At 38.2% G+C, this 18,116-nt stretch overlaps 1 protein-coding gene across 4 annotated transcripts in view; it reads left to right on the top strand.

Moving 5' to 3' along the window:
• The window catches only part of LOC107480777 (17.3 kDa class I heat shock protein), a 38,234-nt gene that overhangs the window by 6,130 nt on the left and 13,988 nt on the right, over nt 1-18,116 (top strand). The window contains exon 2 of one of the 4 annotated variants that reach the window (XM_052259166.1): nt 12,076-12,191. The exons of 1 other annotated variant lie outside the window; for it this stretch is intronic. In XM_052259166.1, coding sequence (XP_052115126.1) covers nt 12,076-12,191 — 116 coding nt within the window. Of the gene's footprint in view, nt 1-11,626; nt 12,538-18,116 lie in introns of those variants that run through there. 2 more of the 4 variants (XM_016100949.3, XM_052259165.1) reach the window with 2 other exon arrangements.

Below are 18,116 nucleotides of genomic sequence, written 5' to 3'. Positions count from 1 at the left end.
TATTATTTTTAAGAGATCTTTTTTATTAATTTGGGCGTCGAAGTATTTTTTACCGGTACTATATTTTCGAATTCACGAGGATACTTCTAGTTCAATTTAGGCTACAAAGTGTCTTAGGATTAACGTGAGGCTGTGACGCGAGGCCGACATATAACTCGAAAGGAGTATTCTTGCCAAAACACTAATAATACTAAAAAGATAAAAAAATTTATTTAGTATTTATTAATTATAATTATTATAATAATTAATAAATATTAAATAAAAAATTTTGATCGTTACTATTTTTTTGTTATCAAATATTTTGGTGATTGAAATAGAAATGATAATATGACAAATGTAATTTACATGTCAGTGTAGTTTAATAATCATTAGTTTTTATATATTACTTTGTAAGATGTTTATAGACCATAATCTATGAAATTTATGTGACCGTTAAAATTTCAATTTCAAAACACAAACTATAGTCTTAAGGTTTGAAGATACTAATTTGTTTCTTCGAATTCTAAATATGAATGAAGAATATAATTACATGAGTAATATAATCTTTTAAATCAATCTCCAAAAAATTTTTAGTTAGACAAATTAATTGTTAATAACTTTTACTTATCAAATTAGTTTTTAATATTTTATTTCGTTAGATATATTAATTTCTACGTTAAATTTAGGTAAAAAATTAGACAAATTAATTAAAAGACACAATAATTTTTAAGAATTTTTTAATTTATATATTTTTTATATAGACATAATTTGATGTGAGAATTTATCTATCTAACGAAATAAAATATTAAAAACTAATTTGATAAGTAAAAGTTATTAACCAATTAATTTGTCTAACTAAAAACTTTTTGGAGATTGATTTAAAAGATTATATTACTCATGTAATTAAATTTGTTCATACCTTAACCTAAACATTAAGATTCAAGTCTAAATAAGCTAAGAAGGCTCAATACAAAGAATTAGCCTTCGCTGACAATCGACTTCCTTCAAAGAGGTCGGACTCTACGCGTACTTCGCTTCTGAGAAGTCGGGCCTGAAAGATAACTGACAGATAACATTTATTCAAATAAGTAACTGCCCCTAAAATCTCTCGGCCCACTTCTAGAAGTCATATCTCAACTTTCCTAAAATAAAGGGACGGTTATCCTTCTTAAAAGGTAAAACTGCTCTAACGGTAATTATTGGTTCATCACTATAAATACACTGACAACTCTCAAGTATCTCTAAGTTCCAATGCTCTATAAACCTGTAAAGCCCTTTGCTGACTTAGGCACCAGAGTGTCCTTGCAGGTACCACCCCCTATTCTTTCATACATACAAGTCGGACGGCGGCTCCCTGACGCGAATCAAGTCAGAGACCTCCTCCAGCAGACGATTGGACCTACCTTACCAGTTCAGCCCATTAATCTCCGGTTGCCCATCGTAACATTGGCGCCATTACCGGGGACCCGAGAGATCAAGCAGTAATGACAGACGATTTCAACAAGGATGGAAACACAGCGTCTAACTCTGAGTAAGAGAATCAGGACGCTAGTAATAACGATAGAGGAATAGTCACTCACCAAGGGGTGACTAATTAGCACAAAGAAAGAACCTCAGGGGTGAATGACCCAAAGAAAAACTCCTCTGAGGGGCATGAATCAGAAAAAAGGACAATCCCATGCAACTGACTTCATGGGATTGTTCCATGGCCACTAGGGACGACTGGAGCAGTTGGAACAAGAATTAGAGTGACAGCGAGAGGCGAAAAGGAATTTGAGGAATGAGATCAAACGACGAAAGGAGTTTGAGGAAAAGCTCCTGAGATTAGAATCCGCTCTCAAAAGTCAAAGTTCTCGCAACGACTGAGAAGACTCTTCTCTAGGAGGAGAAGATCCGTTCAGCAAGGACATAATGAGGGCAAAAGTTCCAAGGAACTTTAAAAGCCCTAATATGGATCACTAAGACAGAATTACAGATCCAAAGTATCATTTGAGCAATTTCAAAAGTCGGATGTACCTAGCTGACGTCTCTGATGCTACTCGCTACAAGGCTTTTGTGACAACCTTGACGAAAGTAGCGATGAAGTGGTTCGATAGTCTCCCTCCAAATTTGGTCACTAGCTTCGACGACCTCTCGCGTAAGTTCCTTATGCAATTCTCCATCCAGAAGGATAAAGTGAAGCACGCACCGAGCCTCATGAGAGTAAAACAGGAGGTCGGAGAACCTTTGAATAACTACATGGAAAGGTTCAACAAAGCATGTTTGGAGATTCAAGACCTGCCCACAGAGGCAGTGATTATGGGCCTGGTAAATGGACTCCGAGAAGGCCCCTTCTCCCAGTCCATCTCAAAAAGGCACCCGACTTCTTTGAGTGATGTACAGGAAAGGGCTGAGAAGTACATCAACATGAAGGAAAACACCAGGCTTCGAGAGCCAAGCTGGTGACCTGGGCACTCTCACTCATCAAAAGAGAAAGAGAGAGAGCCCAAGAAAAAAGAGAAAGTCAGCCCTGAAAGGCCTAGGAGATATCACTCCTATACCCCTCTACGAGTTTCCCTAATTGATGTCTACAGGAAAATTTGCCATACTGAAAGACTACCTCCCCTTAGGCCCATCAAAAATAAAAAGGGGGGAGTCGTGGCGACTACTGTGAGTATCATAAACTATATGGTCACTCCACAAATGATTGTTACAACATCAAAAATGTGATAGAAAAGCTGGCCAGAGAAGGTCGGCTGCATAGATATCTTATGGAAAGGTCGGACCATCATGCTAAGAGGAAGCGAGATGACGAGGACCGAAGAGACCCACCACCACAAACCCCGGAAAGACATATACATGTGATCTCGGGAGGATTCGGGGGAGGCAGACTCACAAAGTCATCTCGCAAGAGGCATTTGAAGGAAATCTACCAGGTCAAAAACGAAGCACACGACCTCCCAACCATCTCTTTCACTAAAGAAGATGGGCAAGGTGTCATTCCTGGATATGACGACCCAGTGGTGATAACCATGATCCTTGCCAATTTCCATCTTCACAGAACCCTGGTGGATCAGGGAAGCTTAGCTGACATCCTGTTCAAACTGGCATTTGATAAGCTGGGGTTGGACGAAAAGGAGCTAAGAGCTTATCCCGATACTCTATATGGGCTAGGTGATACACCAATAAAGTCACCAGAATTCATACCCATACACACAACTTTCAGGAAAGGGGTAAAGTCCAAAACTCTGAGCATCGACTTCATAGTCGTCGACATAGATTCTGCATATAATGCTCTAATAGGCTGGACAACCCTAAATCGCCTCGGAGCAGTGGTGTCCACCCCACACCTTTGCATGAAATTTCCAACACTAGAGAGAATAATAACCATCAAGGGAGATAAAAATCTGGCAAGAAAATGCTACAATGAAAGCTTAAACCTGAGAGGAAAGGGCAAGGAGGTGCACACCATCGAGCTAGGAGGAGTCCGAGCTAAGGAAGAATTGTGACTACAGCCCGGAGGAAAAATTAAAGAGGTACAGGTCAGAAAAGAGGAAGGAAAAAATACCAACATAGGAGCCAGCCTGAAAGAAGATTTGAAACAGAAGCTTATAAGGCTCCTACAATAGAATTCCGACCTCTTCGCCTGGAAAGTCTCCGACATGCCAGGAATAGATCCTGAACTCATGTCACATAAACTATCACTCTATTAGTATACTCTGGATCGTGACTTGTTCAGCAAAGAAGACAGAAGCTCAAACCTGAACGAGCCCAAGTGGTGGAAGAGCAAGTGCGAGCCCTCCTAAAAGCCGGTTTCATCAAAGAGGTCAAGTATCTGGCATGGCTGGCAAATGTGGTGCTAGTCAAAAAGCAAAACGGCAAGTGGAGGATGTGCGTCGATTACACTGACCTGAATAAGGCGTGTCCCAAAGACCCATATCCATTACCAAACATTGATACCTTAGTAGACTCTAACTCTGGGTATCAATACTTGTCGTTCATGGATGCATACTCGGGATACAACCAAATCCCGATGTACAAGCCGGATCAGGAAAAAACATCATTCATCACGCATAGGGCAAACTATTGCTATGTGGTCATACCTTTTGGGCTGAAAAGTGTTGGGGCCACATATCAAAGGCTGATGAACAAAGTGTTTGCTCCTCACCTTGGGAATCTAATAATGGAAGTCTATGTAGACGACATGCTAATAAAAACCAAGGATGAGACCGACCTCTTGGCTGACCTCTCGCAAGTTTTCGCCACCATTAGAATGCATGGGATGAGATTGAATCCCGCAAAGTGCACCTTCCCGGTAGAGGCTGGAAAATTTTTGGGATTTATGTTAACACAAAAGGGGATTGAAGCCAATCCTGACAAGTGTAAAGTAGTCCTAGAAATGAAAAGCCCGACTTGTTTAAGGGAGGTCTAGCAGCTGAATGGCCGACTTGCCGTCCTTTCCAGATTTTTGGCAGGATCAGCATTAAGATCCCTACCACTCTTCTCCCTACTAAGAAAATGATGCCAGTTTGAATGGACTCCTGAGTGAGAAGAAGCATTCCAGGAGTTCAAAAGGTTTTTAAGCCAACCTCCCATTCTGACCCGACCTAAAGTTGGGGAAGAACTCGTGCTGCATTTGTCCGTAGCCGACAAAGCTGTAGCATCAGCCCTAATAGAGGAAGATGAGGTCGGGAAGTATCCTATATACTTCACCAACAAAGTTCTACAAGACCCTGAATTAAGGTATCAAAAACTTGAGAAGTTTGCATATGCCTTAATAGTAGCCTCTCGAAGGCTACGGCCATATTTTCAAGCTCACACAATAAGAGTTTGAACGAACCAGCCCATGAAGCAAATCCTTCAGAAAATGGATATTGCGGGAAGAATGGTTCAATGGGCCATAAAGCTATCCGAATTCGACCTCAAGTACGAAACTTGGACGGCGATCAAGGCCCAATGCCTCACCGACTTCGTGGAAGAATATGCAGGTGATCAAGAGGAAGCCTCCACGACATGGGAACTATACGTGGATGGATCCTCCAACAAAATCGAAAGCGGTGCAGGCGTAAAACTAATCAACCAGGAGGAAACTCAAGTAGAAGTCTCCCTCAAATTTGAATTCCCGGCTTCTAACAATCAGGCAGAATATGAAGCCTTGATTGCAGGGTTAAAGCTGGCAGAGGAAGTCGGCGCAACGAAAATAGTTGTGTTCAGCGACTCCCAGATGGTGACCTCACAAATTAATGGAGAGTACCAGGCCAAAGACCCCAACATGAAAAGGTGCTTAGACAAAACCTTTGAGTACCTTAGGCAATTTGCTGAAACCGAGGTCAAACACATAACTCGGGATCTTAACAGCAGAGCAGATGCCCTCTCCAAGCTAGCTAGTACCAAGCCAGGGGGAAATAATAGAAGCCTGATCCAAGAAACTCTGCAAGAACCCTCTGTCGCAAAAATAGAGGGCAGACAAGACGTCCTTGAAGTTTCCAGATTGGACCTCGGGTGGATGAACCCACTAATCGAATATCTGAAATTTGACATCCTACCCGAAGAGGAAAAAGAGGCCAAGAAGATCCGGATGGAAGCACAAAACTACACTTTGGTAAAAAATATCCTTTTATAAACGAGGGATATCTACACCATTGTTAAAATGCATTCCGACTTTAAGGACAACAAAATTCTTAGAAGAGGTTCATAATGGTATTTGTGGGAACCATCTTGGAGCAAGGTCCTTGGCTAGGAAAGTGACACGAGTCGGGTTCTACTGGCCGACCTTACAAAAAGATGCCAATGAATTCGTAAAGAAGTGTCAGCCATGCCAAATGCATGCAAACTTCCACGTCGCTCCCCCCGAGGAGCTCATTAGCATAACTTCTCCATGGTCTTTTGCAAAATGGGGATTGGACCTATTAGGATCCTTTTTCCAAGCGCATGGACAAGTAAAATATCTAATAGTGGGAGTAGACTACTTCACGAAGTGGATAGAAGCAGAACCACTAGCCACCATCATAGCCCAAAGAAGTCGGAAGTTCCTTTACAAGAACATTATCACTAGGTATGGGGTACCCCACTCTATTACCACTGATAATGGAACTCAGTTCACAGACTCTACCTTCAGAAACCTGGTAGCCAGTATGAAGATCATGTATCAGTTCACCTTGGTAGAGCACCCACAAGCAAATGGGTAAGACGAGACAGCCAACAGAGTCATACTGGCTAGGTTGAAGAAAAGGTTGCAAGAGGCAAAGGGAGCATGGGCTGAAGAACTCCCTCAAGTATTATGGACTTATTGGACCATACCTCAGTTTGCCACAGGAGAAACACCATTCCGACTTGTTTATGGCATAGAAGCCATGATACCAGTTGAAATTAACAAGCAAAGTCCAAGGGTGAGCTTCTACGATGAAGTTAGAAACGTACAGGGGCACAAAGAAGAACTCTAGCTGCTTCCCAAAGTCCGAGAGCAAGCCCAAATAAGAGAAGCAGCGCTAAAGCAAAGGATGACGAATAGATACAACAAGAAAGTCATTCAAAGAAGCTTCACTCCAGACGACTTGGTCTTGATCAGAAACGAAATTGGAGTTAACAAGTCGGGGAGGGAACTTGCTGCTAACTGGAAAGGGTCATACAAAATTAGTGAGGTCTTAAGAAAAGGCTACTACAAGGTGACCGACTTAAACGACACCGAACTACCTAGGTCGTGGCATGCTTGTAACATGAAAAGGTACTATAGTTAAAAGCGAACTCCACTCCCTGATGTACTCTTTTTCCCGACTTCTTGGTTTTTTCCCAAAAAAAGGTTTTCCTGAAGGGGGTTTTAACGAGGCATCAAAGTGGAGACTAAAGGGCAACAATTTTTAAACCCTTAGTAGCAAAAAGTACCTTTTGCCTAATAAATAAAGGTCTTTTCCTACATCTCTTTGTAAATTTCATTAAGTTATCACCATTTTTCTATGAAACGCACCGAACTTAAGCTCAACAAAATGTGAAAACCCCATGACCGACCTAAGTGGTTGTCAGGATAAAACGACGAGGTACGAGTCGGTGTAAAGAGGTCATAAAAACATATCATAATAACTCGGAAATATATTGACTAACAAGTTGGAAAAACCGAGAAGAATTGAAATGTATCGCGAAAATAACCTAAGTTAGGAATGATTCAAATAAGAAAATTCGAATCCATAAGGAATACCAAAAAGAGAAAAAAGAAAGCCATCAAAAGCGAAGGCACAAGCTGACTCAAGTCTTTGAAAAATCCAAAAACAACTTAGACAAGACACAGCCTGCCCAGATAAGAAGGCTTTTTCAAAGATGAAAATATCAAAAGGGGGGTTTTGTTTTAAGAAAAACCTAATGAAAATTTGCAGAAAGCATGAACACGCCAAATCAATCTTAAACCCCTTATCCAAAAAAAGGGTAGAAATTAAACGCATTTTTTGTTAACGGCCATAAAAGGCCAGGAAGAGTTATAAACAAACCACAAAAAACAAATGAAATTGTTCAAAAAATAGCTCAAGTCAATCGGAAGAAGAAAAATTAAGGGCCACCAGAGGTTGGATCAGCGTCAGGGATAGTAGTCGGATCAGCAGTAGGGGAGGACGGAGCAGTCTCTTCAGCAGCAGAAGCAGGCACGCCTGAAGAACTCGGTAGGTCTCTATCTGGCCGCTCCTCACGAGGAGGAGATTCTACTATTCTCTTCCCATGAGTCTTCAGGTCGGAGTCAGTCTCAGGTCGGGGAGGAGAGACAATAACCTATCAACAACTATCTTATCAGGATCGAGAGGAGAAAGGTCCAGGCCAGGAGCGATAACTCTGACCTACTCCTTAAAGATCCTCCAGGCCTCCTCCGAGCTCTCAGCCACGGAGTCCTCTAAATCCTGATAAGCCTCCCGACCTCTTGCCAGCTCCTTCTTCAGGTCAAGATTATCCCTAAAGAGCCTGACATAATTCTGCTCCGCTTTTTCCTTTAGGCCCTTCGCCATGACACACTTGCCCATTAACCTCTTCTCCCTCTCCTGGAGACGGTCCCTCTCCTCCCTCAGATCGGCGATCTCTTCCTTCAGCCTCTTCTCTTCCTCTTGATAAAGGAAGATCTTCCCCTCTAACTCCTCAACCTTTTGGGTAGAACCCAGAGAGCTAAGGAGAATCTTTTTCAAGATATGAAGAAGTTTTGTGCACACACCAGCAGCTCTAACACTCCCCTGAACTATAATATTAAGATGGTTTCCAACGAAAACATCATCCATATCAATTTTAATATGGGAAAAGATGTGATTCAGAACGAATTTGAGACCATCAAAATTAAAACCTCTAGAAGAAGAGCCAGAAGTCTTGCGCTTCTTTTAAGCGGGTTCATGGGAAGATCGGGCTAGAGGAATGGGAGGAGGAAGAGAAGAAGTAGAAGAGGAGGATACCAAAATAGGACGAGAAGAGGTCCCCAAATCATTAGGAGGAGGAGGAGGAGGAAGAGTACCAGCGGCCCTGGCAGCATCGACTCGAGCCCGAAACCTCCTCTTGGCGTCCTGGACCTTCTGGTAGGAGGAGTTGGAACCTTTTTTCACCATCTCTAAAATGAAGGAAACAAAAATTAAGTCTACAAATCGAAAAACTACAAGTCGAAAATAACAAATAAGAAGATTACAAGTCGAAAATTATCAAAATCAACAATAAAGCCACCTAATTGGGTCCGCACAAAACTTGAAGATCCCTGAAGAAACTTTTTTGTATCCAAGTAAGGGGCTCTTCCCCAAACTTCTTGAAAGAACCCCACAACAGCCTCGTCAACCTCATCCAAGTCATTCAGGCCATATTTCTCCATAGGAGAAGCCTCCAGCCAGTAAAGAAGAAAGCGAGGAGAAGAATTTTCGTTCAGAAAAAAAAGGATGGTGACCCTCTACGGCTTGAATTTTGAAAAAAAGTTTTTAAAATCATAAAAAGACTCGTCAAAGATAGAAAAAAAAACTTTCTGACCTTGAATGGCCCGGAAAGAGATCCATTGTTGCTTATTATTTTGCCCACTAAAGGGCTTAGTCATATGAAAGAGATAGAAAAAGATCTTTAAAGAGGTCGGAAAATCCAATTCACGGCTAACAAGTTGATAAATTTTCATGAAACCACAAGATTTGGAGTGAAGTTGGGTGGGAGCAACTCGGCAATGGTTTAGAACCTCTATCTCAAAGTCAGTAAAAGGCAGAAAAACCCCTAGACGGGTAAAGAGACTCTCATACATAAAAAAGAAGTGAGGGTCAGCATTGGCAGCTTTCCCAAAACAAACCCAATCTTCAGGACTCAGGGCAATCAACTCATACTTGGGCTCATCGTCATCAGAGCCACAAAACCTATGATGAACGCGAAGTTCAGAGAGATAGTTGGTATCCACTAAGGGTTCCTCCCCAAGAACAGTAACATCTACCCATTCAGAAACATGAGAAGACATCTTTTTCGGTAAAAAATAGGTGAAAGGCAACAAAGACCTACAAAGAAAAATGGAAAAGGATCACACACAGAACCTCCAAAAATCTAAAGCAAGCCCCTCAATAAAACAGAGTCACTAGCCCTATAGTCAGACTCATTACAAGCACATAAAAGCTCCTCTAAAAATGCAAAATAGAGCATTCAATAATAAAAGAGGAGAAGGAAAAGAACTGACCTTTGTTCGTGAAAAGAAGAAGGCGCGACGACGACTAAAGCACTCGAAGAAGGAAGAGTTTTCTTTCGAATAGAGAGTGTAAACAAAAGTTTTTAGAAAGGAAACAAAGAAAAAGAGGGAAAAGTATTTATAAACACAGCAGGGGCAGAAAGGTAAATCGACGCAATCATTAAAGAAACACGCCGTTACCAATGAAACTGCTCCTCACGCATAAATACGCAACCTCTAACGAACGCGATGTTTGATTAGACGCAACTGTTGAGAAATTTAAATCACGTCGGCTACAAGCCCAAGTTCAAATACTCGAGCCTAACTCGTAAATGAAAGAGATCGGACTCGAGTAGGGGCACTGTTCATACCCTGGCCTAAACATTAAGGTCCAAGTCCAAATAAGCTAAGAAGGCCCAATCCAAAGAATTGCCTTTGCTGACAATCGACCTCCTTCAAAGAGGTCGGACTCTACGCCTACTTCGCTTCCGAGAAGTGGGGCCTGAAAGATAACTGGCAAATAATACTTATTCAAATAAGTAACTGTCCCTAAAATCTCTCGGATCACTTCCAGAAGTCATATCTCAACTTCCCTAAAATAAAGGGACGGTTATCCTCCTTAAAAGGTGGAACTATTCCAACGGTGGTTATTAGTTCACCACTATAAATACACTGGCACCCATCAGGTATCTCTAAGTTCCAATACTCTATAAACCTGTAAAGCCCTTTGCTGACTTAGGCATCGGAGTGTCCTTGCAAGTACCACACCCCATTTTTTCATACATACAAGTCGGACGGCGGCTCCCTAACGCGAATCAAGTCGGAGACCTCCTCCAGCAGACGATTAGACCTACCTTACCAGTCCAGCCTATTAATCTCCAGTTACCCATTATAACAATATTCTTTCTTCATATTTTGAATTCAAAGAGACAAATTAGTATCTTCAAACAATGAGGGTAAATTACTTAGATTAATTGACAATAAGACTATACTGTGTATTTTAAAATTAAAATTTTAATCATCACATAAATCCCATAGATTATGGTCTATGAACATCTTACAAAGTAATATATAAAAACTAATGATTATTGAACTACACTGACATGGAAATTATATTTGTTCATACTATCATTTTTATTCCAATTACAAAAATATTTGATAACAAAAAAAATAGTATCAATCAAAATTTTTTATTTAATATTTATTAATTATTATAATAATTAAAAAAATAAAAGTTTAAAATTTGATTTGGTAATTAAAATTTATTAATGACTAAATCCAATTATAAATTATTGGGAACTGATCTGAGATATTTACTCGTAGAAAATTTAAAAAAAGGCACTATAGTTTATGGAACACATGATATTGAGATAATAATTAAAATTGGTATGATGACCGCGTTTAGAAATTACAGAATAAGCTATAATTTTAGATAATAATTAAAATTTCGTAGAATAATTAACATACAAAAAGAGAAAATAATACTAATTCTAGTATTAATACTAATATAATTCACCATGATGTACTTGATTGATTGATAGTTATATGATTTTTGATATGAAAGATAATAAAGATATGACTAAAATTATCTAAAAGTATTTGTAAAGTATATGATTATTGATTATTCAATACGTGTGATGACTAATAATTTGCACAATTGTGCAACTATTTAATTTAAAAGCTAACTATGTGGAAGTAGGAGAAAGCTCATGTTTGTTCACAAAATTGAGTCATAAATAAAATTTCTTTGATTTTCTTTTTGTTTTTTCAGAGTCGGTATTTATCAACTTTTTTGTTTCTTTGTTTGTCTTGAACACTTATTTCTTTTTTCCTTTCAGCCTTTGGTCAGGCCCTAAATGTAACATTTAAAGATTCGTCTTCCTATCGTAGGCCCAAAAAACAATTTGGGCTTCAAAACATACTCTATTAGTCATACGAGATTAAGAGGTAAGCCAGCCATGACCAAGAGGGAAATAGAGGTAAGCCAGCAAGACCCAAAAAAGAAAATAGAGGTAAGCCAGAGGGTTCTACGTGGAACCTGAAGAATCTGGAAGGTTTTGGAGGTTTCAACATCTTGTGAAGGAATAATTGGTAGATACTGGATAGACTTTTCTGGAAAATACCTGACTCCTCCTCCACAGCGTTTAAATACCTCAAGTATCTTCATTCCTCTGCATCACGCTAGCAAGACAACAAAGTATTTCGTAATCAATCACACACACATCATTTTCTACTCGATCACACAAAAAGAAAAGAAGAGAATGTCGCTGATTCCAAGTTTCTTCGGTGGGCGAAGGAGCAACGTCTTCGATCCTTTCTCCCTCGACGTTTGGGACCCCTTCAAAGACTTCCAATTCCCGAGCTCTCTTACTTCTTCAGAGAATTCTGCGTTCGTCAACACTCGTGTGGACTGGAAGGAGACTCCCGAAGCTCATGTGTTCAAGGCTGATCTTCCTGGTCTCAAGAAGGAGGAAGTGAAGGTTGAGATCGAAGATAACAGTGTCCTTCAGATCAGCGGAGAGAGGAACGTTGAGAAGGAGGACAAGAACGACACCTGGCACCGTGTGGAGCGCAGCAGCGGCAAGTTCATGCGGAGGTTCAGGCTCCCCGAGAACGCCAAGATGGATGAGGTGAAGGCAGCCATGGAGAATGGTGTTCTCACTGTCACTGTTCCCAAAGCAGAAGTTAAGAAACCCGATGTTAAACCCATTCAGATCACTGGTTAAACAAGATACTTTTTCTCTTGTTTTTGCTCCTCTCGTTTTCAAACCTGTGTTTGCGTTTTGTTGTGAATTGTAATTGAGCAATGCCTATGTCATGTTCATGTCCCTGAGAAATATAAATCATGTAGTAGTGGTAAGTAAGAAAGCAAGATTATTGTGATATGAGATGTAATCAAGTATGTAGTGCATGTGAATAATAATAATTTCCTTCTTTTATCAGTTGAGGGATTTGAAATTTCATCTCTTGGTTTTTCTTCTTAATTACTCCATTGATTTCCCCATTTCCCTCTAGAACATTTTACTTTCTTAATTTATTTTAAAAAAAAAAGGCCAGCGTGCTAGCAGATTGCATGTAGAAAATTTTCTTTATTATTTTATATTTACCTGAGTTGTAATTAAAAGCAATTACCTTTCTCATGGGAAAATTTTTCTCATTTTCTTTTGGTTCAGTTTTTACCGTTAAAACGGTTACGTGTTTGAAGCTGTTATTTGGACCCATTTTTCTGTCAAAGCAGCAGTAAAATTTTACACAAATCCAAACTTTCTTTCCCATGTAATCTTAATCTGATCGTATCCTATTAAAATTTCCACAAGTACGGTGCCGTGGAGGAACTCTTTAACAGATTTTGAACCTTGACTAAATACAAGAGTCCTCCTTTAACATGTGACGTTCATTCAACTTATTTTTGTTGAGTACCATATCCGCACCCCATATCAATCATTATATACTTCTATAGAACTCGCCAAATGTGTCATGTTGCATTTGCTGATATACCAAGTTGCAAACTTAAGTCTCTGTTGCCCACTTGTAGAGTTAGATATCAGGATCAGCGAAAAGGGAAAAACGACACGATTTTGTGTGTTTCGAAATTCAGATACTTTTTTTATTGATGGCAGTTATGCCAAAACAAATCTCTCTCACTTTGCATAAGATGACACTCATTTTTGAATGAATCATACAATATAAGTTACGTATTTACAGCAGACTATAATATTAAATCATACATTGTAATCCTATATTATAATCCCGAATGCTACTTACTCTATAGCTTCTTCTGGTATAATAGTCAACAAAGAATACTTGGCTTTGATTGAGATTCTGCCATTATCCACACACAACTTTGCACCTGTGACAACCCAATATCCAGGTGTATCCTCTGGGCCCTTAACCATTTCTTATCCAACATAGCTATTTCTTATCCTTCACTTTTCTTACCTCTAATTATGGAAGGAAATATGATAAAATATAATTATAAATATTATTATTTTATACAAATAATTGTATTATTACATCCTGTTTCGTACAATTTATCCTGTTTTATTCCATTTTATTTTTCTACTTTCTATCGATTCAAACGTAGTTTATATATGTTTTTATATGTAAATATACAATTCCTTTTAAGAGTTTATGGTCATTAGACACCACTCTCTCTATCTTTTCTATGTTTTACATAATTAGATTAAGTTATAAATATTTTTGTATTTTGCAAGAACTGTGTTGATGAAAAAGTGAGGGATGTGCTTTGCCTTACCAATTATCCTTGCTTTTGAATTGTAGGCAATGCTTTCATAGCAACAGTAAGGTAATTGACTTCATTAAGGTATTTCTGTCTCTAAACTTGATCCTCAATAAATCGATTGCTAGGGATTTATTAAAACAATGAAATGGGTTTGGGATTATTAATTGCAAGGGATTTTTTCGTAAAATTTATTTGGAACTATGTTGTTTGTTACAAAGTTTGGAGTCTTGTTGTATAGTTGGCTATTTCATATGTGATATGTTTTTTAAACTCTTATTAAGTCCTTAGCTAAAATCTCTGAATTGTAATCCCTTTATTTATTCATGTTTCGGTTGATTTATTCAATAAATGAATATAAAAGTGTCTTGGTGCTTTTACAATGAGAATTACTTTATAATGTGAAAGTTACTGCAATAGGCACTTAGCGCATGTGTATTTAGTATGTAATAATACTAATTTCTGTATTTTACTAATTTTTTATTTGTTAATGAAGTTTATCTAAAAGTAATAATACTGATTTCAATTTCTCAATCATTCCTTTCATCTACAAGAATTGAATACACGAGTTCAAGCATTTAGGCTTCTATTTTGTTTAGATTTATTAATAAATAATTAAAGGCAATGACTAAGAATAATATATCAGTTTTAATAATACATAGAGTTTAAGTTTGTGATATGACTTATAGTTTCTTTTATACAACTCTTAAGTCTTCTTAGCCGTTGAGTATGGGAGGGGTGGATCTAGCTTGATTTGTGCCTTGGTTTTTTTAGTAGGAGAGAGTAAAATCAACCATTTCTCCGTTTGAACTGCAGCTATAGAAAACATTATTGAGAGTTAGTAGGCTGCGTGTACATAGTAGTTAGTGACACTCAAACGAGGTCTAATCATTTAATAAAGGAAAACTTTAATTATGGCCATTAAGATCTACCATATCATCATGTTGAAAAAGTTACTTGCTGCCTCCGCCTTTGTCACGTTATTTTAAATTTAAGACTTGGGACATGAAACAAATCATGAGAAATTATGCAATTTATTATCTACTGTTCTTTAGGAAACTATACCTTTTGATGCAATGTAATGATTTTAAAAGCTTTGACTACAATAATATTCTGTTTTTGAATTAGTGTTGTTTAACTTGCGATTAAGTGGGTTTGTAGTAAGATGTGTTAGCAAATTTAGAGTAAAGAGGTTTATGCCCAAAAAAGGGGAGCAATGAGGACAATATATTTAAAGGTTACTTACATAGAATTCTTCAACTAAATTCTATGTTTTTGTAGCTTTTATCGAGCAAAATTCGTCAATTACTTTTACTTTTCTTCTTATTTTGTTTAGAAATTATTTTCTAAAATGTTGAGTGTTTTCTTTTTGCATTCCTTAAATGGAGTGTAGTTCTTTCTCAGGTTACAAACACTGAAAAAAAATCTCATGTCCTAAACTGTTCAAATTGTGATGTTGATGGTTTGATGAACCAGAAAGGACTAAGAGAGGGAGAAAAATAAGTTCTTCTCATTGTTGAAGAGAATGAAAAATTTTCTTAAAAAATATTTCTTGAGTTATTACCCTTTATATACTATGTACTCCTTATGTACTCTCACTAAAAAAATAATTACAATAGTAAACATATTATTAATAAGAGGTATGCTACACATACAAGCCTTTTTGACTTACAAGTCTTACAAGTTGACATAAGCCCAATAATACGCAAGTTATTCAACCACTTCCTGTTTCCAAAACGCGCTACTCACCATGCATTATGAACGACTCTTCTTCTTCTTCCTCCATGAAAACGAGTTTCTTGCCAAATTTGTTCGATCTTCTTCGTGCATTTTCTCTTTGCCTTTTCATTCGTTGTTTTACCTGCGTTTATCACTAGTATTCTTGCTTCGTTTTTTTTTTTCGATTTTCATGGTTTTTGAAATCAAGCTTTGAAATTGTTTTGAAGATAATGGAACTTCAGAAAAACGATTACAGAAATACACCCAAACAATTACAGAAATACACCCAAAAGATTACAAAAATACACCCAAAGGATTTAAGAAATACACCCAAAATTCGTTGAAGTACACCTTATGCATAATTCAGAACTCTTTCTCTTTCTCCTCCTCATCTTCTGCTGCTTCTTCTTCTTCAAAAATGATTTCAGAGCTTGATGTCAAAAAATAATGAAAATCGAGAATAACAAAGAAAGAAAACAGAGAAAAGCACGTAAATGAAGAAGGAGAAAGAGAAGGCAAGAAACGAAAGAGAAGAAGAAGAAGAAGAAGAGGAAGAAGAACGTGCAACAAGAAGAAGAACGTGCAGTAACGGTTCGAAGCGCGTTAATATAAATGACTTGTAAAGACTTGTATAAAAAAACGCTTATATGTGGAGAATTATCCTATTGATAAAGAAATAATTTAGGTAATACCCTCCTGCAAGCTAGAATTTTAACAATCTTAGCTTGGAAACATTAGCAAGAAAAGGATCCGGTGGCAGAGCTTTGGTGAAACGAACTGACATAAGATGAATGAGACCAGACAAATGCTTTTCACGAACAATGTGGAAGTTCACTTTAATGTGTTTGGTTCTTTCATGAAAGATTGGATTATTGGCAACGTGAATGGCTGACTGGTTGTCACAAAATAGAGTGATAGATTTTTGAAGCAGCAAACCAATAAAATCCATTAAGAAAGATAACCAACTAGCTTCACAAGTGGCAACAGCAAGAGACCTATATTCAGCTTCTGCAGAGGACTTAGAAACTGTGGTTTACTTCTTACTCTTCCAGCTAATAAGAGAGTTCCAAGCATGAAACAATAACCGGAAACGAAGCGACGAGTATCGGCACAAGTATCCCAGTTAGCATCGACAAATCTAGTGAGATGCAAGGTACAATCCGTTGTCATCTCCGGCGTTGCCGTCAACAACCGAACGGATCCACACCACACCATTCTCTGTAGCTCAAAAACGAGTTATTTTTTATTTCATCAACACCTGTCTCGCAGCTCCAGAAAACTCTGCTATTCCGTTCCAGCCAGATATTCCAGATTACTGCAAAAAATCATATCAGCCACTTCTTTTTCAGTGAGTTACGACCAAGCGCTTCAATCCAGCTCTAAAACAGCTCTTTGACCGTTCTTGGAACAACCCAAGCTCTATCAGCCCTCGTCAGCCAAGCACACCACACCTGTCATGTAAACTCACAGCCAAGAAAAAGATGATGCACAAATTCTATTTTTTTGCACATAACACACATATTATCACCATAATTTATAATTCCTAGTCTATTGAGTCTCTCTTTCGTGCTGACTCTGCCTACTAAGACAAACCAAGCAAACAATTTAACTATTGGAGGAACCGATCCTCTCCATATGGTACTGGTGAAACTGTAGCTTGTGATGTCCTCTGAGAGAGTCTCTTTCTGTACCACCTGCACAAAAGAGTTAGTAGAAAAAACACCTGTTCTGTCAAATTTCCATATAAATGTATCCTCTTTATCGGATGATAGTCTAGCCAGCTGTAGCCGCTCATGAAGTTGATTGAGCAGCTCCAGCTCCCATTGGAATAAATCTCTCCTCCATTGAAAGTTCCATACCCACTCTAGCCCATCCCAGAACCCACAGTCCCCTATGACAGATCCTTATTGATTTGACACAGAGAATAGTCTCAAAAAACTATCTTTCAAAGAGCCACTTTGTAACCAATCGTCCTCCCAAAATCGAATACATCTGCCATTTTCCACTTCTATAGATAGACCACTGATCATCATATCTCTTACCTGTTGCTCTTTAACATTAAGCTGGCAAATGTCTTTCCAAGGGCTACCTCTTGACGGTAATGGCTATTTTGACAATATCAAAGTTGGTCCAAATGGTTACAAGAACATACAATCTTCTTTCACAGCGGGCAATCTTCCTTTGAAAAGCGCCATCACCACTTGAATAGAAGCGATGCGTTTCTGATTAAAGCATCCCCCACACCTAAACCACATAACTTTTTCGGAGCTTGCACCATATCCCATCTCACTAGTGGTATACCGTTGTTTCCATTTTCTTTACTCCAAAAAAACCTTCTCTGTAGCCCAATATTAATATTAATACTGGGATTAGTATTATTTTCTCTTTTTTATGTTAATTATTCTATGAAATTTTGATTATTATCTAAAATTATAACTTATCTGTAATTTATAAATGCGGTCATCCTACCAATTCTAATTATTATCACAATATCATGTGCTCCATAAACTAGAGCAATTTACATAAATAAAATGAATGAAAGAAACTATTACGCAAATACAA

Source organism: Arachis duranensis, chromosome 3 (assembly GCF_000817695.3).
Source record: "Arachis duranensis cultivar V14167 chromosome 3, aradu.V14167.gnm2.J7QH, whole genome shotgun sequence".
Classification (NCBI taxonomy): Eukaryota; Viridiplantae; Streptophyta; class Magnoliopsida; order Fabales; family Fabaceae; genus Arachis; species Arachis duranensis.
The sequence above is the reverse complement of the archived record's forward strand: the minus strand, read 5'-3'. Positions and strand labels throughout refer to the sequence as shown.